The sequence below is a fragment of the Crinia signifera genome, chromosome 3, assembly GCF_055691185.1.
Source record: "Crinia signifera chromosome 3, ASM5569118v1, whole genome shotgun sequence".
NCBI lineage: Eukaryota > Metazoa > Chordata > Amphibia > Anura > Myobatrachidae > Crinia > Crinia signifera.
In genome coordinates, this window is record NC_139219.1 from 27,043,379 (window position 1) to 27,071,295 (window position 27,917).

Here is a 27,917-nt window from a genome sequence, read left to right on the forward strand (position 1 = left end):
AGTTAAATTAGAGCTGTATTTACACTTAGCTGGTGGTTGATGTCGAGATGTGGGCATCACCGATCCAGGTGGGCCCGCATCTGGACCTTAACGATCATCTACTTCGGATAGCGTAAATTCTTGCGGACATTTGTAGTTTAGGGCAGGTGGCCCAATTTTTTGATGACTCGGGCAGAGTGGTGAGCTCTGCCTTAGTGATATTTGCGAGGTCAGGGGCAGAAGCAGAAGGTCAACCCCCTGACCTTAAGGGCAATTGGCCCCTTTTGAAAAGTCCGCTTCATAATTGAGCCGTTGTCTTGGACGCTGGCAGGTGGCCGGTCCTTGGCAATTAAGGGCAGGTGGCCCTTAGATCCGGAGTTTGTTATTTTCATTACTTTGTTATTTTCCAGCAATGTTATTTATTTTGCATGCCGTTCTTTGCCCGCCACCTTAGTTAGAGCAGGGACATAAATTTGAGTTAGATTCAAATAGGCCGCCCCTGCTCAAAATAAATAAGCCGTCCCCTTTAAGCCCATTCAGTTGTACGCGTCTTTATTTCTTAGATAAGTGGTGTGAGTGTGGATGAATGCCTATGTCTGTGTGGAGTTTATAGCAATTAACAGGCTTGGATGGGGACCACTGCTTTGAAGTCAGATATCTCCGGTTCCCAAGGGCCGATTTTTAAAATTCTTGTACCCATGGAAAGAGGGGACCCTCAGCTTTCAGCCTAGGGCCCTTAGACTCCTGGGGGGGGTGTCTGGGTACTCAGAAACCCCCCCTGCGTGCGCTACTGACAGTATACAAAGGGACAAGAAAAAAACTTTTGACAAAAAAATTTAATTGAGGGCTTCCTAAACATTAGGCATCAAACTGCTGAAATAAACACAGAATGCTGATTAAGCAGTGAGGTGAACATAAACCACTGACGGGTTCCTGCAGGCTGCACTTTAGTAGCTAGTCATGTGTTATGGAAATGAGGTGGGCATAAGGCCTATCAGTGCAGGGGGGAGGGATTAGAAAGGTTAGGAATGATCACATGCTAGAGTGATCTGCCTCTGTCCTGAGAAGCCCCACCCACCCTTTCCCTATTTTTCTTCTTCGGCGGCGGTAAAGAACGGTCATTCTTTAAGAACTCTGTGTGTGTGTGTAGATAGTGGGGTGCACTCTCACTTGACATCGATTGTCATGGGCCATGCTTCTGCATGGGGGATGGCCACACCACCTGCCTGGGTGGTTTGACCAGGGAGAGTGATCACCAGCATAGTGTTTGCATAGTGATCTTTAACCCCACTTTTCCTCTAGTGACCGTTCTTTAGTGCCGCCACCATTTATAGTTAATTTGAAACGCCAGCACTTTGTGTCCGTGTCTTTATTTTAGATTAAGTTAGTTAAGTTAAGGTTAAGTTATGATTAAGTGTGTACAGTTTTTAAAGTGTGGGCCTGGGGATACCCGATGGTGAGTTTATGAAAGTCGTAATTTCTACTCACTTTACCACAATTTAGCAGAAAAAAAATTCTTAGACTCACTAGAAGTCCAGCAGCTGGCCATGTAAATGAAGCCTCCGGGGCTGGTCCTGTTGAGATTAATTTCCTGCACTCAGGGCTATTTCAAACGCTCCGGCGCCTGCCGGGCGGCTAAACCCCGCATGTCCAAAAGCCGTGCCGCACACAGTAGTTAATAATGGACAGGATTGTGTCCATTCACATGGGATGGCCACGGCCCGGCCGCTCGGATACAGCCGGATCCCACCACTGGAAAGGATGGCTGCTGGGCTGTGGCCATCCCCACCATTCTAAACTTCTGTGTGCGGCATGGCTTATTGGCCGTGCAGGGTTTCGCTGCCCGGCTGGAGCATATGAAATAGCCCTTAAGAGCAGAAGACATCGGGCGCCGCATGGGAAGCAATGGAGCCCTGCGCTGTCCAGGAATCAGAGGAGCCCGGCGCCATCCAGGGAACAGAGGATAAGTAAAGGTCTGGATGGCGCCACCCGGGGAGCATTAAAGGTCTCCTGGGGAGAAGTAAATCCCGGCGCCACCCAGGGAGCAGTAGTAAAGTACTGCGCAGGGCGCAGTGGAATCAGATGAGCCTCAGAGTCACGGGGGAGAGTTGGGCACCGTGGTGCTGGGAAGCGGTACAGCCCAGCCCAGAAGAGCAGGGGAGCCCAGCACCAGTGAAAGGAGCTGGTGACTGCATTTGCAGACCTGCCAGGTTGAGGCCAGTCGAATCCTTGCTCCCCATCCCCCCTCCCTTCTCCTCTTCCCCTTCCCCTCTTGTCTTACCGCACTGCCCTTCCCCCCTTCCCCTGTAATCGCGCTACACCACTCTCATCTCCCCTCTCCTCCCTTCCCTCATCCTTCAATCCCCTTGACCCTCCCCATACCCCACTCTCTCTCCACCACCCTGTCCTCTTTTTTGCTTGTTCACCATTCCCTTTTCTCTCTTCTCCTTTTTCACCTCCACGTTCTCTCTCTCCCCCACCCCCTGCTCTCTTCCCCCATCCCCTCTTTCTCTCAACCCTCTCTCACTCCCCCACTGTCTCACATCTCTATTTCTCTCTCTGCCCCTTGTCTCTTTCTCCTCTATATATCTTCTACCCACCTCTTTCCCCTCTCCCTCATTCCTCCTTCTCCCTCTGTAACAGTCTCACCCTTTCTTTCTCCCCCCTACCTTTACACTTGGCTCTGTCTCTCTCTCCCTGACACCCTCTCCCCCTGTCTCTCCTCCTTTCTCTCCCTGACACTCTCACACTCTTGATCCCCTCTTCCTCTCACCCTCTCTCCTGTTCGCACTCCTCCCTTTATCTTTCTCTCTCTTTCTCTGCACCCTTTATCTCTCACTCTACCCACTCTTTCTTCTGCCCCCCCCCCCCCCCCTCTCCGAGCGGCATTGCAGTGACAATAAGGGGACCCCTTTCAGGACTTTGCTATGGGGCCCAAGTTGTAGTTATGCCTCTGTACCAAATAGAACATTGCTTTAACTTCTTCCATTGCTTTTTTTTTTATTACTTCAGCTAATTGTGCAAATGTTTCAGCGCAGGAAATAAGACAGCACAATAGGGTAAAGGTCACCTCCTCGCTGCTACACCCGAACTGCCGTCTGTCTCTCGGCACTCTCATTTCGGTGTTTTAATTAGCAGCATCTCAGACAATAACCTGCAATATCAGTCGGCAGACGTGTCAGTGTGATATAGTTACATTTAGCGGAACGCTGTCACAGCAGATATCTTACCTCCTGATGGTTCTCAGAAGTGTGGATCTGGCCTCGTTGTGAAAGGTAATAATGATACTTGTAGGTGGAAGATCTGGTGAGTAGTGCAATTCCGTACATCTGAAAGAGAGAGAGCAATTACTGCGTCAGCGGAGACAGAACTCAGCATTCAGGAACGTTCCGTCAACTTCTATCTCACAGCACAGATCTACATTTTATTCCTCACAGTGAAAACATTTACATAGAGTTCTGAAAGAAAAGCAAATGTTCCCTGGTATTGTCTTATTATACCTCGTCATCGTGTGATACTAGAACTTTCCTTTCCCTGCCATGGTGTTTGGGGTTAGGCTTTGGCAGAGGAGGGTTAGGTTTAGGCTGTGTGCAGGGGATGACATTTTAAGATTAGGACAGTAGAGAGCCCGGCTGAGCCCAGGTACTTTCATGAGGTGTGGCCTAATTGAGCGAGGCGTGACCATGCAACTTTAAAATAAAATACATTAAGTACCTCCCTGGATCCGGGAGCATTAGGCACTATGGGGATGGTTAGAGTTAGGCACTAGGGGGAGGATTAGGGTTAGGCACTAGGGGGAGGATTAGGGTTAGGCACTAGGGGGAGGTTAGGGTTAGGCACTAAGGGGATGGTTAGAGTTAGGCACTAGGGGGAGGTTAGGGTTAGGCACTAGGGGGAGGGTTAGGCACTAGGGGGAGGGTTAGGCACTAGGTAGGGATTTAGAGTTAGACTACACAAAGAGAGGTTTCGGCACTAGGGAGAGGGTTAGGGTTAGACACTAGGAGGAGGACCAGTGTTACAAGAAAAGGGGATAAGAGTAATGCTAAATAAATTTGTATACCGCTGGATCAATTGGCGTAAATCAACCTTTTTTATAATAGCGCAAGTAAAAATAGGTGATAACAATAACATGATTTGCAATAATAACTATTAAAATACAGAGACACACAGCGAGGATTGGCAATTAGTTAGTACTGTCCCGCTCGTTCCTATGGTGCTCAGTCCTCTCTTAGCCTATAAGAGACGAAAGCCCCCGACAAATATTGTCCACTTTAAATATTATACATCACCGCTGGAGGATTTGGCTCCGTTTGGCAAGATTTACCTCACGGTATTGTGGAGGACCAGTGTTAGACTATGGGATGAGAGGTTAGGCTTAGGCTATATGTGGTGGGTTGGGGTTAGGCTGCCGGAGGGGAATTTCTGGTTAGGAATTCGGTGGATGGATAGATTTAGATTACAGGAGGGGACGGTTAGGGTTAGTAGCAGCAGAAGCACCCCAGGATCCACCAGAAGTCATCAGTACGTCACCGTCAGACTTGGAAGACATCTCTGGAACCACCATACCCGCCGCACCAGGTAACTCTCCACTGACCACCAGGGACGTTTTGTCAACAATCATGTAAACATTTTATCAGTGTCGAAATTATGAATGTCAGCATGGTCAATGTTGACATGCCAAGCATATCAACATTACATCCATTGTCGACAAGATATATCCTAACTAAAAGTGACAGTGTTACATTTACTAAGATGTGAGTTCTTTTGAAAATGTAATGTTGCCCATAGCAACCAATCAAACACTATGAACCTGCATTGGCCCGAAAGCCAAACAACAGGGTAACCATTCACACATGAGCAGCCAGACCATCCTCTGCGTTACAGTTATTTAATAGCGGCCATCTTTATAATGCAAACACGCTTGGCCTGTCAATTTGAGTAGCACCATTAATGGCAGCCATTCTAGGACCACGCACGTGGCAAACAAGCCACCAAACATGTGGCCACTGTCTGACAGTTGTTCCACGATCTTCTTGAAAGGACTGAGGCAAACTGCCATAGCATCCAATCAGCTTTGAGCTATCATTTTATAGAACGCATTAGATGAATAATAGGTAGAATCTGATTGGGTGCTGTGGGCAACATCGCTGCTTGTCTTCTTGAGAAGGTTTGAGGCTTCTCCACCTTAGTGCCCAAATACAGCTGAAGGGAGGAGAAACGCGATCCGTTTGGTTTGGTCACATGCTGTGTGGGCAGGATCGGATCACATGACCACAGAGGCGGTATTCCCCCACTGCTAGCTTTTATTTCCAGTGGCAAACGCAGGATTTTCAGAAGGGGGTTTCCAGAGGGGCGGAGCAAAGCACGGAGATGGACACTTAGGTGACCCAGTATATGCCGGGTCAGTTAAAGTACACACACACACATATATATATACATCTCTTATATATTTGGCTACTAAGTAGCCTAGTGAATATGTTGCTTGTACTCTTATAACCACATAACGGCCTAGAAATAACTTCACACGTAGACACTTATCTAAAATAAAGACGCGACACCAATAGCTTAGATTAAAACTGTCATACTTATTTATTTAAGAAATGGTATGACCCCCGATAAAGGGGATGGCAAAGACCAGGCACCTGAGACCAGAGACCGTTCAGGGGTGTTGCCCCGGGCAACGACCAGGTCGTTCCCAAATTCCTACACACCCCTTACCAAAGGCACAGCCCGCCCTGCGTGGACATCCCCCCGCCTCTAAGGCCTGACGCGAACATATCCGCCTAAATGTTCGTCGCCCCACCGCGCTGAGTCGAGGCCCGTCCGCCCTCCTGGCAAGGAGAGGGGTAATACCACGCAGGGACCACCTGACGCCCTTCTAGAATCCTGGTCGAGGGTGCTGTCCCGCCAATTTTAAAATTATAATAGCCAATTGAATCAAATTTTTGTGAGGCAAAGCCTTTAGAAGAAAGGGAAGGGAGGGTGGGGATCAAAGAATCAAAGAGGGCGCATACCCTTGCTACCCTAACCTATATACCCCTGACCTGGGGTGCAACCCCCTTTGCCCCCCATTGGTGGGGGCTTCCCGCCCTGGATTAACCCCTCCTTCTATGCCCTGTCTCTCTCACTCAACTTTATTTACACAGCCCAATTCACAGGCTCTTAACTGCACTTGGGCTTATTCAGCCCTCGTTTAAACTAAGTAGCCTAGTGAATATGTTGCTTGTACTCTTATAACCACATAACGGCCTAGAAATAACTTCACACGTAGACACTTATCTAAAATAAAGACGCGACACCAATAGCTTAGATTAAAACTGTCATACTTATTTATTTAAGAAATGGTATGACCCCCGATAAAGGGGATGGCAAAGACCAGGCACCTGAGACCAGAGACCGTTCAGGGGTGTTGCCCCGGGCAACGACCAGGTCGTTCCCAAATTCCTACACACCCCTTACCAAAGGCACAGCCCGCCCTGCGTGGACATCCCCCCGCCTCTAAGGCCTGACGCGAACATATCCGCCTAAATGTTCGTCGCCCCACCGCGCTGAGTCGGGGCCCGTCCGCCCTCCTGGCAAGGAGAGGGGTAATACCACGCAGGGACCACCTGACGCCCTTCTAGAATCCTGGTCGAGGGTGCTGTCCCGCCACAGCAATGGTACTTCTCTACTGCCCTGTGCACCTAGTACCAATGCCCCGCCATACCCTACAGTAATGACACCCACTAAATTAACTGTTTAAAAATATCTTCCAGAAAAATCGCCATGCCCTCCTCTGAGAGGTGCACTCCGTCTGGCCTGTACATGCCTGATTTCTCCGTCACAATGTTCGGGTGCCTAACTGCCCTTCCCCCTTGCCTTAAGACAAACCTAGTCACAGCGTGATTCAGCTTTTTCCTAGCCTTCTCAATTGCCACAGGGTTTTTGGCGCCTCTCCATGAAAAACGTGGTACAATGTCTGACCACACCAGCTTCAAGCCGCTCCACTTACGCAACAAAACCAACAGATCTTTCTCCATTTTTATCCTTAGAGCAATGCCTGTGGTTTTAGCCAAGTCGTTGCCTCCCAGATGTATAATTAAGGTATCGGGCTTGACAAAACCGCTACTCTTCTTTTCCAAAAACCCCAACAAGTCCTTCCACAACATGCCTCTAACACCCAGCCATCTCACTGATTTTGCCTTTGCTAACACTGGCGCTGTTCTGGCTAGGCTATTTCTTTCTGCCCAAAAGACGTATGAGTGACCTACAAACCAAATCACCCCCGTGGGGCCAATGGGAAGGGGAAGGGCTGAAAAGAAAGCAGAACCTAACGATTAGTATCCATACTTATGCTCTATAGTAACAATTAACGGGTTTAGACTGAGGTCCAAGTGGAGGTGAAAAACTCAAAAACCTCTAGAGGGCTTCTTAGTTTGGGGCCAGATTGAATTAAGCACCTCTTAGAGGAAAAATAAAAAATTCACTCCACACCGACGATTGCGGAACGCTAGCCGTTCCCCAACCGTTTGTAAACGAGACGTTTTTGGACCCGCGCAACAGGCGCATGCTATACTTAACTTGTAATTAACTTATACTGCTATACTTAACTTACAATTAACTTAACTATATATTTTATAACTAAAGCATTTCAACTCTAACGTATTTCTTAAAGCTATTGGATTTCCACCTGCCCACGGCCTTGATTGCGCTTTGTGGCAAACCCGCCACTGCTGCTGACGTGGCTGCGCCAATCCTGAACGAATGCGTTCCGAAATCCTCAGGTCTTAGCCCTATCGCCGCTAGGCCCTTTTTCATTACTGCAGCGAACTGAAACTTCGTTAGCGGCGATCCGTCTGCATGCGCTAAGAATTGTGCGGCTGCACCCTGTCTCAATGCCACATACTCCCCAGCTAGAGCAACTGGGCAAATACTTTTCACTAGGTGTGGTCTTAGCGTGATCCAGGTGCCCCTGCCTTGCTGGTCTGTCTTAGACCTTTTCAGCTTGCATAGCACCTGTTCCTTGCCAACCACCACATCCTCCCACAGTATGCCTGAGTGTACTTTCTTATTGCGCGCAGTTAGCTCACTAACCCTAAATGCGCCATGGAAAGCCCAGGCGTAAGCCACCCTAAAAAGTGCCAGCTCCGAGGCATTTTCTGCCACCGATGCCAAGCCCTGTAATAGCTCTACCAACTTCGCCTCGTCCAATGGGCGTCTATTATCTGGTTGAACTGGCTGTACCCTAGACCAACCCTTCATCGCTTTACTTAGAATAAAAGACTTCGTTGGGTCTGGCATGTTGAATAAACGGCAATGAAAAGCTATTCCCGCCAATGTCGCCGCCATAGCCGACTTGGACCTGCCACTATTGTAGTTGCCCCAAACGAAAGCCAGGAGGCAGTCGTCAACAGACTTACCCCTGGCCTCCGGCCGCTGCTGGTATCTACACCAATCCTCCCAGGCTTTTTCGTATGCCCTACGAGTCGCTGGCGCCAATGACCGAAATGCCAATTCTGTCATGCCGGCTCTATCACCTGCCAGACAGAATTTGGACAACTTAGGCCGGTCTCGGCTGCTGTTGGAGCTAGGGCGCGGAATCTGGTGAACTGAAATCTTGATAAAGCGTCTGCCACTTCATTGTCCACCCCTGGTACGTGCTCAGCCCTGAAATTGATATTGTTCTTTAAACAAACAAGGACAAGGTGCCTCAGCAATCTCAATGCTTCCGGCGATGTTGCCCTTTGATTGTTTACTGCGTGAACAACCCCTAAATTATCGCACCAGAAGATTATGTTTCTGTTTGCTAGCTGGCCAGCCCATAGCTCCACTGCGACTATAATGGGGAAGAGCTCCAGTAATAACATGTTTACTGTAAACCCTCTGTCAATCCAGGATTGAGGCCACTTTTCGCAGCACCACTCCCCTTGCAAGAAGGCACCAAAACCCGAAGATCCCGCAGCATCCGTAAAGAGCTGCAGGTCCCAGTTTGAGGCCGCCTCAGACTGCCACATTAGGCGCCTGTTAAAGTCAACCAAGAATTCGGACCATGTCCTCAAATCATCCTTGATTTCCTTTCCCAAGCGGATTGTGTGGTGTGGGTCCCTGACCCCCGCCGTGGCCCTTTCCAATTTCCTGCAGAAAACCCTGCCCATGGGTATCACCCTACAGGCAAAATTTAAAGAACCCAGTAGGGACTGGACGGTTCGTAGCTGGACCCTCTTTCTAGCCCCGCAGTCGACTATCAGCTCCCGCAGCTTGTGGACCTTGTCCGCTGGTAGCCTACAGCAACCCTCCCCGGTGTCTATTTCAATACCAAGGTACGCCAGCACAGTTACCGGTCCCTCTGTTTTGTCGTGGGCTATGGGAACTCCTAACGAACTGAAAACTCTTAAAGCTACTTGCAATGTCTCCCCACATTCCGCTCGACCTGCTGGTCCTGCTATGAGGAAATCGTCCAGATAGTGGGCTACCCCTCTGGAGCCAGCCTCCCTCTGGATGCACCATTGAAGAAAAGTACTAAATTTTTCAAAATATGAGCAAGATATCGAGCAGCCCATGGGGAGACATTTATCTATGTAATAGGCCCCTTGCATCTTAAAACCCATAAATCTGAACGATTCTGGGTGTAGTGGAAGCAGCCTAAAAGCAGATTCTATGTCCAACTTGGCCATAAGGGCCCCTGGGCCGAAACTTTTAACCAAACTAAGAACTTCCTCGAATAACTGGTAGCGAACGCTTGCCAATTCCTCTGGGATGGCATCGTTGACAGAATTGCCGGGTGGGTGGGACAGGTGCTGTATCAGGCGAAATTTGCCTGGCGTCTTTTTGGGCACCACACCCAGCGGTGATATGCACAGGTCAGGTATAGGGAGTACCTCAAATGGTCCCTCCATCCTGCCCAGCTTGACCTCATTTAGCACCTTGTCCCTAACCACCTCCGGCAATTCCCTGGCTGACTTTAAATTCTTATTAGTGGATGTGTAAAAACTTTTTGGGATGGGTAATGAAAAACCATGAACAAAACCCTCCAACAAAAACTCTGCATCGAGCTTCTTGGGGTACTCTTTTAAGTAAAGGGCCAACTGTTTTATAATTATAGGGGATTCCGCCTTATTTAGAGCTAGCCGCTCCCTCCCCGGTGTCCCCCGACTTACCATCCCCTTTGCAGGATTTGGCAGGGTGGCCTGCTCCACAGATCTTACATTCGTGCTTAAAACGGCACTTGGCCCCTCTGTCACATTTACCGTCGTTGTAAGCGAAACAACGCCCTTTCCCCCCGGATTTCCCCGATGCTTTTCCCCCCTGAAAGGACTTCTTCCCGGCGGGTTCTGTCATGGGCTGGCTTTTCCCTATAACCTCCCACCAGATCTCAACATGCTTAGAGCCCATGGGCATGATGGGGGTGCCCTCGTGACATAACCTGAACTTCTCATCATATTCCCTCCACGCCGGGCCCTTATAACTCATAAAAGTCTCATTTATGAGATGCAAGTATCTAATCACATTCAAGTATTCGGTGGGCCTGAGCGTTAAGTAACACGATGAGAAAGCCAGGAATCCCCTTAACCAGTTATGGAAACCCTTAAAGGCCGCTTCGCCGTTGGGCGTGGCCTTCTTTGCTTTATCGAATTCCTTCTTCATTTCTGTTGTTATGGTGAAGAAATCGATAAACTTCCCTTTGCGGATTTTTTCCCTAACTCCCTTCCTGAGCCCTCGAGCTACCGCCGTATTAGAGCAGTGCGATGCCCCAGTATCCGCTGGCGCTGCTGGTGTGCTGCGTTTCCTCTTACGCTTTTTTCCCTGCACCTCCTTTGCCACCTGCTTAGCAACTAGCTTTGCTAGCTTGCGCGGGCGTTTAGTAGCGCCTGAGTCATCACTACCACCTGACGATGCTGAAGACCCTGACTCACCCGAAGACGACCCTTCTTCTTCACCATCTCCCTCTTGCGACGTGTTCTCGTCAACTTCAACCACTGATTCGCTCGCCGGTGTTTCTTTTGCGGCCGAGGATTCTCCCGCTTTCTTGGTTGTCTTGACAGCTGATGTTTTCTCCCCCAGAGTCGACCGCGGAGTTACTGTGCGTGTTGACCCCTCACGAGACCTCGACCCCAAGGACGGCACCGGTGAAGTTGGACGTGTTTCAGAGGCTGAAATAGAAGGGGCGTCAATGACTGTGCGACTGGGTGAAGTGGCAGCCAGATCTACAACTTCCGCTGCCCTTAAGTCTACCTGCAATGCCGGCCCGCGAGCGCTAGACCTATGCATATCTGCCACAACCTCCCCTTGCCTAAGGTGACTGTCAAGGTTCCCCGCGAAATGGCCCCTTGGCGGCGGCGCCCAGCCCCCGTACGGCTGCATTTGATATCCCGGGAACCCATATCCCCCTTGCTGGATGTAAGGGTTGTATGCTGGCATTCCTACATTGAAAGAGTGGCCGGGCCCAGAACCCCAGTAGGGGAACTGAGGCCCGCCGTAACTCCCAAATGTTTGGTACTGCATGGGCCATTGCCCCTGCCCCTGTTGCCCCATGAATTGCTGAGGTAAGAAATGGGTTGGACCTCCCTGGGCCCTGTTAAATTGTGGGCCTGACGCATAGTTGTGTTGATTTTGGGCCCCATAACCCCTTAAACCTGGAGCCAGATTTCCCTGGGGAGGCTGAAAGCCTGTTCCCCGACCCTGGTCCTCATAAAACATCTCCCCGGCCGGGGGGTGTGTTGCACCCTGCCCGTAATGTCCTCCCGCCAATGGGGCTTGCATACGCCATAGCCTGGGCCTTGGTTCATTGTATTGCCCCGGTGTGGGGCCACCTGTGATGACCATCATGGGGCTAGGTCCCCTGCCCGGGCGACCCTCCCCCACTTCCACCAAGCCAGCTTGGTTGCTGGCACCCTGTGACCCTGCATCCCTGGCCTCCCTTCCTGCCTGTTCACATTCTTGTGCCTGCGCCTCTGCGGCCTGGCCAGCAGGTGGAGCTTCTGCCCTTATGCTGCCGTTATTTCCAGGGGAGTCAGCAGGAGGAGCTGCTGTCCCACTGTCTCCTGACTGAGGCACCGAGACCGCGCAGGGAGCTGCGCGGTCTCCGTCCCCACTGACACTCCCCTCCCTCCCTGCTGCTTGACGCGAGGGGGAAGCCTGACTGCCGCCGTCTCCGGCGCGCATGAGAGAGCCGGGTGAGCGCGAGGAGACAGCTGACGCGCCTCCCGGCTCTCCTTCTCTGCAGATCGCGGCCGCCATCTCGGACGCGCCGGCATCCCCGCCACCCGCCGCCATTACGCCCCCGGGTCCCTGGGGATGCAATTCACCTGCGGAGGGAGCAGGAGGGGGAGTCCTTGCGCCCGACCCGCCACTACCGTGAGCGGCGGGTGACACAGGCCGCGAACCACCGCCTCCGGCTACCAGCACCACCGGGCGGCCACCCACATCCCCACGCCCAGGGACATGGCTGAGCGGGCGCGCGGCGTCCGCCAGCCAGCGCGGCGGTGGGGCGTTCCTTCTGGGTCTGCTAGACATAATTCCACTTGAGGTAAGACGCTGCAAGCTTTACTTATCTTTTCTCCGTGACGCTGATCCCTGCAGATCAAAGAATCAAAGAGGGCGCATACCCTTGCTACCCTAACCTATATACCCCTGACCTGGGGTGCAACCCCCTTTGCCCCCCATTGGTGGGGGCTTCCCGCCCTGGATTAACCCCTCCTTCTATGCCCTGTCTCTCTCACTCAACTTTATTTACACAGCCCAATTCACAGGCTCTTAACTGCACTTGGGCTTATTCAGCCCTCGTTTAAACATCTGTCACTCAAAGTGTGTCTGGAGCTGTAACGCTGGGTTGTGGACTTCCATCTTAATTTATGATTGTCATCACCTGTTTTAAACAGGGTAATTGATAAGAAAGGTGTTTAAGCACAGGTGATGGTAATCCATAAATTAAGAAGAATGTCCAGAAACAGAGCAATGTGTCCCTCCTGGAGAGGGTCATGTTGGGAGGTATGCACCTCCCCCCCCCCCCCCCCATTCACGGCATCCCCACGATTAAATGGCACATGCAAAACACTGACATGGCTATGGTCGACAATGAAAAAGGTTGACAAGATTTATTTTTCACTTTTACAAAGTTTTCATATTCATTCTCATGTGTCGACATGGACACCAATGAAGTGCCACACTTATGTCAACATTTACATGTGTTGACCTTTCTGTGTTGATTTTTTCTTATGGCAATTCGCGGCACCCCCCCCCGTGACCCCCCTCCCGCGATTTGCAGCACACCCCCCGCAATTCGCGGCACCCCCGGTGACTCCCGCGATTCGCGGCCCCACCCCGTGACACCCCCCCCTCCTGCGATTCGCAGCACCCCGCGACCCCCCCTCCCACGATTCGCGCCAACCCCCCGGGCCCCCCCTCCCGCGGTTCACGGTGCCCCCCAAGACCCCCCCTACCGCGATTCCCCACCCCTGACCCCCCCTCCTGTCATTGCGGCAACCCCCCGCCCCCGCGACCCACCCTCCAGTGATTCACTGCAACCCCCGTGCCCCCTCCTCCCACAATTCGCGGCACCCACACCCCCCCCCCCCCGACCCCCCCCTCCCGCAATTCACGGCATCCACCCACGACCCCTCCTCCCGTGATTTGCGGACACCCCTCACCTCCTCCCTCCCTCCCCCCCACCCCCGCGCGCGATTCACGGCAACCCCAGGATTAAATGGCACATGCAAAACACTGGCACGGCTATGGTCGACAATGAAAAAGGTTGCCATGAGTTTTTGAAGATTTATTTTTCTTTTTTTTAATGTTTTCATATTCATTCTCATGTGTCGACATGGACACCGATGAAGTGCCACACTTATGTCAACATTTACATGTGTTGAACTTTCTGTGTTGATTTTTTCTTGTGGCGATTCGCGGCACCCCCCCTCCCGCGATTTGCAGCACACCCCCCGCAATTCGCGGCACCCCCGGTGACTCCCGCGATTCGCGGCCCCACCCCGTGACACCCCCCCCTCCTGCGATTGCGGCACCCCGCGACCCCCCCTCCCACGATTCGCGCCGGGCCCCCCCTCCCGCTGTTCACGGTGCCCCCCACGACCCCCCTACCGCGATTCCCCACCCCTGACCCCCCCTCCTGTCATTGCGGCAACCCCCCGCCCCCGCGACCCACCCTCCCGCGATTCACTGCAACCCCCCGCGCCCCTCCCACAATTCGCGGTACCCACACACCCCCCCGCGACCCCCCCCCCCCCCTCCCGCAATTCACGGCATCCACCCACGGCAGCACCCCTAAGCCCCTCTTTAGTCCCCCGTATACTCACACACCCCTATCACTACCCAGCTTCCTGCTCTCCTGAACCGTAACTTCCACCACTGGGGAGTCGCTGACGCTGTTTTGCCCACATGCCCCTATCATGCCTCATAGCCCAGCCTCCTGCTCTCATGCACCCGAACTCCCACCCAGTAGGAGGAGACACTGACTAAGGGCCACCATCCTGTACTCCTGTACTGCCACGCTGGACCCTCACCCACTGGCAGAAGCTGCACAGTATCTACCACCCTCCTCTTTAGTCCCCCTTATGCCCACACACCCCTATCACTACCCAGCCTCCTGGTTTCCTGTGTCGTGACCGCCGCCAGTGGGGAGCCGCTGACTCAGAAACACCCTACTATACTATTGCACACACACACACCTAAACAACACGCACACACAGCCCCCCCCCCACACCCACAAATGTCACTGTACCATCCACACTATCAATGTACATCTTACTCTGTAACCGCTTTTTAATTAAACAAAACAATACACACCCCCTTCCACATCATATGCTCTCTATTTAACACATTTCACCTATAACTCAAGTTGCAATACAGGCCATCTTTCATACAATTCTAACCATCTTTTTCATATACAAATGTTCACAAATTAAGGGGGCGCAGCCCCTTACGACGGTGTGAAGAGCGCCCGTAGGGCGCGATGAATCACCTAGTACATACATACATACATACATACACACATATATATATATACATACAGGGGCGTCAACAGCAGTGTAGACCCCTGGGCACAGCATTGTATTGGGGCCCCTACCAATCCTCCAGTGGTAGGGGTGGGGGAAGCTTTGATGTCCTGCGGGTGGTAGGGGGTATTATATCAACCGCTCAGCATGTAGGGCCTGTATCAGTAATTTCCACTAATTACCCCTTTACTGCACAGATGGTGGGAGATGGGGTGGGAGAAGGGGGCATTGGGCTGAATGAAGGGGCCCTGATACATAACTTCCAGGGTGGTAGAGGATGTTTAATATGCAGAGGTGGGGTGTATAGTGGAGTGGGCTTATTATTCATAATTTTCAGGTGGGAGGACAGCTTGCTTGACTGCAGATATCTCAAGTTCCCAGAAATAGATTACTTAGATTTTAATGGAATTTAAAACTAGAGAATCCCACCTACCAAATGGTATTGGGGACTAGGGGATCAGAGTTCAGGAGGCAGAGCAATCTGCCAACAAGTATATAAAACTACATACCAGGTGTGTGGAGCTGGGCAGTAACCAGCTGCTTGAAGGCTGATATCTCTGGTTCTGGGAATAGTATAGACAAGCTACTAGTGTCCTTCAAAGGGGGAGAGTCTCAGCTTTTGGAATATACCCTCAGAAAAACTCTCAGTCAGACAGAACCTGAAATATCTGACTGGGAAGAGCAATTAACAGGCTTGGATGGGGACCACTGCTTTGAAGTCAGATATCTCCGGTTCCTAAGGGCCGATTTTTAAAATTCTTGTACTCATGGAAAAAGGGGACCCTCAGCTTTCAGCCTAGGGCCCCTAGACTCCTGGGGGGGTTTCTGGGTACTCAGAAACCCCCCTGCGTGCGCTACTGATTTCCCAGAATGAAATGTTCTTATGCATTTCTCAGGGTGCGTTTGGAGGCATTTGGAAACGTTTCAAACTTAGCCAGATGACTCCTCCGCCACCAGATTTATTTTTTACTGTTCTCCATCTTGGAAGTGGCAGAAATCCACCAATAAATTCAATGGTGGCGCTGGATCTCCCTTGGCACATTATACGGAGAGAGCACATTAACATGCACAGCGAAAACAAATTAGCTAAGAATGTTAAATTGTGACAGTTAATATGAAGGCAAAATTGGTGTCCTCAAACTGTCATAAGTTATCATAATAAAGCATAACTTAGGGGCTGCAAAAATGGGAATAATAAAGGTTATAATGATTTAAGTGGACGGTTAAAGTGATGGCAGCCAGAATCTTCCTTCGCCTGCTTTAGTATTGCACCATGCTCACTTTAGACTGTGCATTGCAAAATGTCACACACATTGGGGCCGATTCAGACCCCAGGGGGGGGGGGGTGATAAGGGGGTTGGGGGAGCTGCCAAAATGTTCCGGCAGGGAGATGCATATTTTGTAGTTACGCTGCTGGCGCATACGGTAATTGCTTGATTTGCAATTTGTCTAATTAGCAATACATGCTGAATAAGGCCCATTTATCTGAACCTTTCTCATCACGTGGGTTCCGAAAATCAGAAAGGAAGTGACAGGAAAATAAAGCAATGAATGTGCTAATGCCAGATACAAACATGGCCGCCAACCTCTACTGTCACTGTGAGGAGCACTGCTGGACGACTAAGGGGCCCAGTTATCACTGATCGCGTATTCATTGCTATCTAAGCGCGATACTTAGCTCCCACAGCTCTGGATGCCCCAATCGCTGCTCCTCCACCCGATGAAGACAAGTGCATCTGAAAAGGTGGCGTACGTTTGGCAAATGGGGCTTGGCTTCTGTGGAATGCTGTGATTGTGAACCACGCCCACCTACCCCGTTTGCTGTGACTCTGCATCGGTGGCGTAACTAGAAATGTTTTACCCCCCTGCCGAAAAAGTTCCCCCACTCATACATTTTTTCCTACATGCTCATTGCCAGCGGTTTCTTGTGCATTGCTAGGGGGTTACTTGTTGCCAGGGGTTATATGTTCATTGCCAGCGGTTACTTGCTCATGCTAGATTTTACATGCTTGTTGCCGGACGTTTCTTGCTCATTGCCTTGGGTTTCTATACTCGTTACCAGAGGGTTACATGCTCCCTGCCAGGGGTTTCTATGCTAGTTGCCAGGGGTTTACATGCTCACAGCACGGCAACTCTCCCATAATCCAGCACTTTGGGGTAGCTCTGTATACATTCCCCTGACAGATGCTAAAGGTCCAGCATCTGTCTCCTCCAAGGCATCAGCCATTTTTGGAGGGCTGTTTTAGCAGATTCCATGAGGCAGCCTGACCACGTGGAATCTGCAGAGGTCATGAGGCGCAGGCTCCTCTCCTGCCACCGCTTGGTCTCCGGTGCCCAAGTTATGTCATTGGTGCACATGCACACGGCATCTATTTACTGCTGCTCTGCTAAGTGACAGGGGACAGTTGGGAGGAACGGCAATATTAGCATTGCAACATGCGCTAACATCCCCCTCAGTTCCCCCTTTATGGCGGAAGTGTGTGCGCGCGAGTGTGTGAAAATAAATGGGAAGAAAACTTGTGATGCACTGGCAGATCACCAGCCCTGTCCAATGATTGACATATTTCCTGGCTGACAGTGACAGAGTGGTCTGTATCTCTCAGCAGGCTATAACACGTTCCTACCCTTCTCCGCGGCTGTGATATCAAGGTTCAAGGTTTTTCCCGCAGAAAAATGAAATTGAAGGTTCTAATGACAACGGCTGTGAGATCATTTCCCAAAAACACACAAGGTTGCACGTTGCGCATTGCACAATTATACCCGTTGTGTAACCATCAAAGTTCCTTCTATGCTCTGATAACGCTTTGTAGTTTCATCTCCTAGAACCGTCTTCCTCACATCAAAGCTGAGTTACGGAACAGCCAAATTCAGATTCTTTTTTTTTTTTACAAAGTAAAATTCTTTAAATATTTTATCACCTTCATAACTTCATTTGTGTAGCTGCCGGCAATGGCTTTTATGCGTCAGTGTCTTCAAATTTAAACACAGCAGACATTTAATTATAATATCTGTTGGTTAAATCGATTCAGTCAGTATAACGGGTAAATGTCAATAGCGCATATTTCTCTCCGCTCGTTCCAGCCCCACAGAGGCCGTGACCCGTATCTCCCAGAGATAGTATGTGACATGTATGTAACGCAGCAATGTATTTTAATGGAGAACAAGTCTGTATCTGACAGGAATGTGTATAATAATAATAAAGGGGCTGACTCGGCCTCATTTTTCAAATCCTTGCACTTTTGCTGTACATCCAGCTCTGCATGAGTCCCACTGTGTTGCGCTTCCAGTTCATCCATTTGCACTGGTGTTACGCAGAAGATGACGGCAGATAAGAACCACTTGGCCCATCGAGTCTGCCGCATCCGATCCACTAGTGGCATGGTGGGTGGTACCGTCACGGCCGGCTCTATTATTAGGCAGATTTAAGGGCTCCACAATCTGGGGGTGGACCTGACTATCACAAAATTAAGCACGACTCTGAGAGAGGCATCCTTGCTGAACATAATGCAAATGGTAGGGGTTGAACGTCTAAGACACCTTTAACCTTTCACTTGAGGTTCTTGAGGAAAGTCGGTACTGGTGTGTGGGGGAGGGGTGGCGGGCAGTGAGCTAAAGTTTCGCCGCCATTTTGATGTGACTAGACGGCCCATTTATCAAACCATATTTGCGGCTAAATCCCCGAAAACGCACGTTTTCGGGGTTTAGCCGCAAATATTAAGTATCCCTTAAATGTATCATAGGGGGACCGCAGCAGGAATCTCCGATCCCTGCTGCGATCCTCCCTGCAGTGCCGCCGGCGGCATCTCCCATAGGTTTCTATGGGGGATGCAGAGCTGCCCGATGTATCAACATCGGGCAGCCCGGCATCGCACCCCTGGGCTATCGCCATTCTGATATGGCGATAGCCCATCGAGCAGGGCAGTGCGGTAAGAGGGGTCGGCGGGGGTCAGCGCATAACCACGCATGCGCTGACCCCCCGGCTTCTGGGTTAGGGCTTCACAGAGACAGGCTCCTTTCGGAGCCCTGTCCCTGCGCACAGCAGGTGAAACATCCCGGTGATATGATCGCATTTTACAGTGCGATCCTGGGCGGTAATATTCCGCCCAGATCGCATTGTAAATGCGATCATGATAAATGTGCCCCTTAATCTGCATATCTCGTGGCGCCTTATTGCCAGCCCTTGCCGCTTCATGGCCTCATTAACGTGTGAACGGCCGCCCCATACCCCTCTTCGCCCCACGCCCACTGTCCTGGATGCGGGAACCCGGCAAAAAGTCTGTTTGCACGCACCTTGTGTATGCACCTGCGCACAAATGCGCATGCACAGTGAAACAACATCGGTCCCCCGTGCGAATGCAGCCCTGCTCCCAACATACCTGAATAAGGTCTATAATCCCTTTCTCCGGCCTAGTCCAGCCGTTACCATAAATAGTTATTTCTGCCCAAAGCTTCCATCTCTATGATATATCTGAGGAATTGCAATTACTCCGACTGATCGTTCTTACAAGCTGAATTACTTATGCGCTTGCTGATAGTCTAAGAAATGTGTCAAGACGTTTGCTTTTAATTTGTTAAGTGACAAAGCCTCATTATTTTTTATCGGCAGCGCTTTCTCTGATGGTGGCAAATGTGCGCTGTGTTCTACCTCTATTTCACAGTCTATATTTATATCATTGAGGAGGCCTATTTATAACAGCGCTAGCTGCACGTCTTGGTAGCAGTCTGACATTGCACATATTAACTCATGTACAGTATTAGAGAGGCTGCCAGATTGTTACATACTGCATTACTGAAGTCTGTGGATGACTGATCACTGTGCATTATAATGTAATGTGCCGTAATCGCTGTGAGAAACAGCTCTACCTGTGCATGACTAATGACTACCGGTGGCTCCTTGTAGGAGGAGGGCTACCGGTGCCCGGAGAGGAAACAGCTAGCCCCATCCAAACGAGTTCTGACATTTGCGCAATGGATGTGACAGATGCATGTGCACAAGTGGTGACGAGACTGCACATGTGCTAAACAACAGTTTTTATGGACTGTGAAGACTGCAGCCCTTAGAAACTGGGTAGAGCGGACATTCAGGCAGGGAGTGGCTTCTTATAGGCAGCACACTGTCTGCTAATCACAGCCCCGACTGGCAGTCCTGGAGGAGGAAACACCTCCCAATGGGACTGCTTGTAGTGTGTTATTGGAAGGTAGCACTTCCAATAGGAAGTCACTGCCAGTCCCAGTGTAGCCAGTGCTGTCATGGACTACAGCTGGCTCACTGCAGTGGCGAATTGTACCCCGGCAACTGCAGTCCTGCAAACCATAGGTAAAATCTGCCAATGATAATGACGGGTGTTATAGAGCTCACAGACAATGTCTAGGTAGGAAGTCAAAAGTGTCACCACATCAGCACGTGAACCCCCAATTGGTGTAGCATGTACTAGGAGAGGTGTCTCACTCTGCTACTGCTACATTATGCTCACTTTACTGTTGCCATACGGAGTATATGTGCAAAAGGCCCCCCAAAAATATTTTTTAAAAACATGAAAAATCCATGTCAACCTTTTCATGTGTAGTCATTTTGTCACAGGCTACACCACGACCATCATTATCGGTTAATGGGCAGCAGTACTGCAGTCCCCCAGGTAAAATCGGCCACTGCAGTGCACCAGCTGTAGTCCATGACTGCACTGGACTATTGTATCCCAATAATGACACCTATGCAGAACATGTGCCATTATCATTTTGTCATTTGCTTCCCTGCCCCGTGTACCTCCGATTGGCTACGTGTGTATGAAGACGCACATCTTCCATGCTAGTTTCGCTTTCCCAAGATTTGTCTATGATCAATACCGCTGTTATCCTGAAGGGGGTGCTACACTACACATTGCCCATTTACCAATTGGGCTGTCAATCAAAGAGATAATCATCATTATTGCTGTCAGAGTTTAAAATTGATGGCATGAACCAAAAGACTGGAAACCGATGACAGTTTGAACCATCAGGGATCATCTCTGATGTATAGCACAGCAGGTGGTGATGACCAATCAGGGAAGGGGGCGGGGCAGAGTGGTACAACAGGAATTAAATGCCAAGCCCACTGCACTGGGGATTTAAAGAAAAAAAAAACTTTACTTCCAGTCCTTTGATGACAAAAGGTGCGAAGAAAATTATAAATTACAACAGTGACTATTATGCAAAAAGTTGCCTGAAAACGTAATTATGTCACATATTTAATAAGACTCCCTGGGAGATAAATAACAGAGTTATCCAGAGTCGACCGGTGATTGATGTTTTTCTATCGCGTAGTTTCATCCTGCAAGATGTGCACCTTCTCATCTTATTATATAACGTCATCTCACACCCAGTAGTTTGTTTGATCCGAAGAACTGGCACTGGTTCTGTTGTCTCCCTGTATATGTCGCATGCTATGTATTCCTGTCTGAATGGCATCTTAGATACTGCCCATTTATGGACAAATGCCGAAAATGCCACAATATCATTTTACTTCGGTGAATGTGTTGTGATGCTGCTATTGCAGTGGTAGATGGGATTAGAACGCAGTGATTGCCAGGTAGCATGGGAAGTAAAATGCAAATGGGTTACAACCCTGCCTGGGGCGTGTCTTCAGATGCGACATCCCTGACGTCTTAGTTGCGACGGTCATTCTGTGTGTCTGATGCTGCGTCTTTGTATGCAAGCGGACGGATTTGAGACAATGGTGGTGGGTGCCTCTAGGCCAGGGATGGGGGAACCTTTGGCCCTTCAGCTGTGGGGTTCCCCAGAAACAGGGAGGTTTGCCCACCTTTCCGGGGGGCCGGGAGGGGGACCCGATTTTCGGGAGCCTCCCGGCCATTCCGGGAGGGTAGGCAACCCTGGTTTATATGTCAGTGTGGCCTTCAGCCCGCTAACTGAAGTGCGGTAGGACAACGACCATTCTTGTGGTAACCAATGACTGGTCATGCAGTTTGCAAAAGTGATGTGTAAGGTAATTGTTTTCCTACTAGGCCACACCTATTATAACCAGGCCATTTCTTTGAACTGGGAGATAAGTTCAAAGAAACAGCCCTGTTTGCCACTAAGTGGGGGCTGCACATACCTATGCCCCTCCCCAAAATGCTGTGATTCGTGAGTCTGTGAATAGGGGCGGGGCTAAATGATAAAGATTTGTATTGTTTAGCCCTGCCCCTTCCATACCGCACCGCAAATCCCTGTATGATCTCTTAATCCAGGCCACTTCACTAGGATGTGGGCGACACGTGGGAGATCTTCCCTCTCTTCCGGGGTGTGGGGAACTGCCTGAAAAATTGTGAGCCTTCCGCAACTTGCAGGAGCAAGTATGGCCCAAGGTTGTGCAAAGAATAGCTTTAAATATTTGATGCACCGAGACAATTTAGCTCCCACGTTCTGTTACTATTATTACATTCCATCTCAGCAAGGCAACATGGGCCATTATTTCCTCATGCCACATAATATTAATGAGGGCAGCATGGGGTCAGAGAAAGCCGTCCTCCTCATTACTGGGGGATATTACAGAGGTCCCATAGTATACAACAATCAGAAACAAATAGGATCTAACATGCGTATTAAAACGCTGCTTCCGCCTTTGTCCCACTCCTGGCTAATAGCGCATTTTATATTCCACTGTAATTTCTCACGGGAGCCGGAAGCGATGCTGACTGTAGCATTCTAATCTAAATTGCCTATTCCCTGTGCAATTATCTGCAGGTCACATAATTGCAATCTGACTGTTCTATCTGATGCAACAGTTATTAATTAGACAAATATGAAAATTGATTTTTATTTTTAAACAGTTGATGACAGAGCAATAGTGATGGCACAAAGGGGGTCATTCTGGTTGATTCGCAAGGCTGCGGATTCCCAACCTTGCGAATCCACCAAACCCCGCCCGGCGAATGCTGGGCTGCCCGCGCCCCCCCCCCCCCCCCTCCTCGCAGTGTGTGTTCCCAAGGACCGGCTGCGGATGAATGTTTAACATAAATATCCATTAGCAAGCTGCGGGGAACACCCACATCATTCGATGGCCGGCAACCATCGAATGATGTAGAAGGTGTCCATTAACCTGACATGAAGCAGATGGTGATGTTCTCCCCTCGTGAGGAAAGATGGTACACGTCTCACGTAATGGAGGGCTCTCCTTTATTCAAGCAAAATACTGGACTCTTTCAACTAAGGGACACCACCACCTGCTAATTTTGCGAGGCCCTCCATTCCGTGAGACGTGTACCATCTTTCCTCACGAGGGGAGAACATCACCATCGGCTCCATGTCAGGTTTATGGACACCCGCCAATCCAGTCTATCCATTCATTAAACAGGAGAGTATCACCAGGAACAAGTGAGACATATCCACATTTTAAACTTTCCCACTGAGGTCCTATGTAGGGGTGATTATTGTCTTATTGCATTTTAATTCAAATTGTGTTTTATTTGTGTTTCATGTCTTTTTTTTGAGAAATAGTACATTAAATTAACATTGTAATACCCAATTGGTCAACTTTTTATAATTTTTTATAATTTTTCATATTCAAAAATAGTCAGCGCTCCACCATTCACCAACCTTACATATGCGTGCACCCTCGGGAGGAAATTTGGTGATGTCAGCTGCCTGCCCCCCCCCCCGCCGGCATCATGGTCTCATTACCATGAGAATGCCCAGCGTTCTCATGGTAACGATTAGATTAGATGACCCATACCCAAAACTAGCCATCTGACACCCCCCCCCCCCTTTAAAAATATTGTGTTTGTCCCTGCTTCCTATTTAAGGATGTCATCCTCCTGTTATTGTGGACCTATTCTAAGTTACCGATGACGACAGCAGACTGTCAGTGCTTCGGGTCCTCCCTTCCCGTTACGCAGTACAGTAGTACAGTTACGCCCACATTGGGCCTTATTCACATCTGCTCTCTGGGCTGCGAGTGTTCAGAGCCCAGCGAGCAGGTAGCCGCCGTTCAGCCGAATGCACGCCTCCACCCCGCCGTTCTACACAGCTGCGAACAGGGGGACACTCATTCATCATCAAATGATTTTCCCCCTGCTCGCAGCTCTGAGTGTGCCAGAACTCACTCGGCCGTAGGGAGGAGGATGTCATCAGTGGCCCTCCTTCCCTGACGCACGAGGGCCATTTGCATTTGTCTGGGGAACGCACAGAAAACACAGGAGGCACGCCCCCAAACAACCGCAGGTGTCCATCCCCCTGTGAGCAGCAGTGCATGTGCCATGCACACGCGCGATTGTTCGATCATCGTTTGGGCTACAAATTCGCAGCCCATCATATCAGTCTAAATTGTCCCCATTGTCCTTGTGTAGCTGTGCCTAGATCACGCTGGGTGTATTCCGTTCCGTGTTAGGGGGTTATTCTGGTTGATGCGAATGGTGGCCTGTCCGTCCCCATTTGCAACTTGGGTTTCCACGTTAGGGCTGCAAATGGATGTTTTACATAAACATCCATTCGCAGCCTGCGGGAGGAAAACCCACATCATTCAATGGTCGCAGAACATCGAATGATGCGTAACGTGCTCGCAGATCTGAGGTTGACACCCAGTGATGTTAGCACCATCGGCCCAGTAGCATGAGAATACCCAGCGTTCTCGCTGGGCGTTCCCATATGCTAATGGGCCACTCCATCGCCCCGCCCACCAGCCGCACACCGCAATCGCATGCACATGCGCAGGAATGCAATTACGCAAAAATAAATCATTGGCCCCGTGCGAACGGACCGGAATAAGGTCCTTAGTCCCCTGAAAGAGGTAATAAACAAACTTTGAGATTTATGACTTTCAGCGGTTCCAATGCCGTTCCCTGCCTCAATGAGCATTTCATTCAGCCTGTTCATAATTATTGTGTGCGACAATTATGTCTGAAGTAATTGCAATTTAATACCTCTCCACAAGTGAAAATTGCAGCTTTTAGCTGGAAAAGTGCTTTAATAATGAACAAAAATCCCCGGTGATGAGTTGTTTTAGTCTCTTACTCCTCCGGCTGCTGCTGCCGAACCGGCTGACAGTGCACTAAGGGCCTCATTTCCTATGAGTAAGGAACTGCGTGGCCACAGGGAAGCGGCTGCGCGGTATGTGCAGATAAAAGGCAGCTGGAGTTGTCTGTGTTGTAGCATCTGCGAGATCTGAAGGCGCAACCTCTGATCACCATCGCAACTATCAGGCACCAATTGTGATGGTAGCAGACCGCGGTCAGTCAATGTAAGCCGAACCGTATTCATACAGTCGCTGGAGCTGACATCACAAACTCCCTTAAAATGCCTGGGTATGAGAAATAAAGGAACTAAAGTATATTAATATATAACTAGCTTTACTACACCAGTGCTTGGAACACAGTGACATGGGCATGGGTGGGGAACCAGGCCTGGGACTGCTGGGCTGGAGACATGGCACTGGCACCTGCTGCTGCTGGTGGCAGCAGGGATGGGAATGTGGGGAGCGCGACGAGCCGGATGCTACCGAGTGGGTGGTACTCCCACGGGAGGAGGCCTCTTCCTGTCTCAGCTCCTCCCAGCACCCAGGGACTACCTACCCGAAGTATCCTCCTGTCGCTGAGCCACAGTAAACTCCCGAGTCACGTGGCGGGCTCTCAGCAGGACCTGGAGCCAGAGAGTGGAACGCCGCTCAGAAGGACCTCTGTGATGCTGTCACGCCCACCCACGTCCACGCTCCTGCTGACGCTGCTAAACAGCTGACTCTGGTGCACTCGGGCCCCATGCACTCACCACCAAATAAAAAAAACTGTGTGTGTGGGTGTGCCCGGACCTGGGCCCCCCCGACAGGCCTGGGCCCGGATAAACCGTACCTGCTCCCCCCCCCCCCCTGTCGGCAGCATATATAAGGTTGCTCAGAGCAATGTGAGAGGTTCCCCCTGGCCTGCGAATGGATGTTACTGTGTTACTGTGTAACATCCATTCGCATGCCCTGCGTGCGAATCGTGCTTGCGAATGGGTGGTGCCAGTCAACCATTCGCAAGGTGGGGTTTGATGAACTTGCAAGACTGCAAATTCGCAGCTTTGCGAATCAACCAGAATTACCACCTTAATTTTGCTAATCTTCCTTCGTAGCTTAAATACTCCATCCCCTTAATTTCATATAGTTATACGTTATATTATTACTAGGTGATTCATGGCGCCCTACGGGCGCTCTTCACACCGTCGTAAGGGGCTGCGCCCCCTTAATTTGTGAACATTTGTATATGAGAAAGATGGTTAGAATTGTATGAAAGATGCCTGTATTGCAACTTGAGTTATAGGTGAAATGTGTTAAATAGAGAGCATATGATGTGGAAGGGGGCGTGTATTGTTTTGTTTAATTAAAAAGCGGTTACAGAGTAAGATGTACATTGATAGTGTGGATACAGTGACATTTGTGGGTGTGGGGGGGGCTTACGGTTCAGGAGAGCAGGAAGCTGGGTAGTGATAGGGGTGTGTGAGTATACGGGGGACTAAAGAGGGGCTTAGATGTGCCGTGAATTGCGGGGGGTGCCATGAATCAAGGGAGGGAGGGGGTGCAGGTGTCCGCGAATCATGGGAGGAGGGGTCGTGGGTGGATGCCGTGAATTGCGGGAGGGGTCACGGGGGGGGGGGGGGGGTGTGGGTGCCGCAAATCGTGGGAGGGGGGGTTGCAGTGAATCGTGGGAGGGTGGGTTGCGGGGCGGGGGGTTGCCGCAATGACAGGAGGGGGAAATCACGGTAGGGGGGGTCGCGGGTACCGCGAACTGCAGGAGGGGGGGCCCGGGGGGTTGGCGCGAATCGTGGGAGGAGGGGTCGCGGGAGGGGGGGGGGTGTCACCGGGTGGGGCTGCAAATCGCTGGAGTCGCGTGGGGTGCCACGAATTGCGGGGGGGTGTCCTGCGAATCGCGGGAGGGGGGTCACGGGGGGTGCCGCGAATCGCCACAAGAAAAAATCAACACAGAAAGGTCAACACATGTAAATGTTTACATAAATGTGGCACTTCATTGGTGTCCATGTCGACACATGAGAATGAATATGAAAACATTCAAAAAGTGAAAAATAAATCTTCAAAAACTCATGTCAACCTTTTTCATTGTCGACCATAGCCATGTCAGTGTTTTGCATGTTCTATTTAATCGTGGGTTGGTTGCCGTGAATGGGGGGGGGGGGGAGGGAGGTGGGGGGTGTCTGCGAATTGCGTGGGGGGTGCTGTGAATTGTGGGGGGTGGGTGACGTGAATTGCGGAAGGGGGGTCGCGTGCGCGCGGGGGGTACCGCGAATTGCGGGAGGGGGTCGCTGGGGTGCCGCAAATCGCCACAAGAAAAAATCAACACAGAAAGGTCAACACATTAAATGTTGACATAAGTGTGGCACTTCATTGGTGTCCATGTCGACACATGAGAATGAATATGAAAACATTGAAAAAGTGTAAAATAAATCTTGTCAACCTTTTTCATTGTCGACCATAGCCATGTCAGTGTTTTGCATGTGCCATTTAATCGTGGGGATGCCGTGAATGGGGGGGGGGGGGGGGGGGGGAGGTGCATACCCAACATGACCCTCTCCAGGAGGGACACATTGCTCTGTTTCTGGACTTTCTTCTTAATTTATGGATTACCATCACCTGTGCTTAAACACCTTTCTTATCAATTACCCTGTTTAAAATGACAGGTGATGACAATCATAAATTAAGATGGAAGTCCACAAACAGAGCATTCTGTCCCTCCTGGAGAGGGTCATGTTGGGAGGTATGGAGGTGTGGGGCGCTCACCTGGTGTGTCTGGTGAGTAGCTGTGTCTTTGCTGTGTAACATGGAGAGGCAGAGGAGAGGGTGTCTGGCACTGTCTGTGGGCTCACTGGGCTGGTTCTCTGTCATGTGAGTCAATCATGTGAGTCAGAGGCTCCACCCAGCATTATATCTCCAGACACACTTTGAGTGACAGATGTAGCCAAATATATAAGAGATTATTACATAAATCAATATGC

General features: G+C 50.4%; 1 protein-coding gene across 4 annotated transcripts in view; it reads right to left on the reverse strand.

Moving 5' to 3' along the window:
• Positions 1 to 27,917, reverse strand: part of GALNT14 (polypeptide N-acetylgalactosaminyltransferase 14) — a 366,725-nt gene that overhangs the window by 125,264 nt on the left and 213,544 nt on the right. For all 4 annotated transcript variants that reach the window (XM_083175507.1, XM_083175508.1, XM_083175509.1 and 1 more), the window contains exon 3: positions 3,210 to 3,308. In XM_083175507.1, the coding sequence (XP_083031633.1) occupies positions 3,210 to 3,308 (99 nt within the window). The remainder of the gene's footprint in view (positions 1 to 3,209; positions 3,309 to 27,917) is intronic.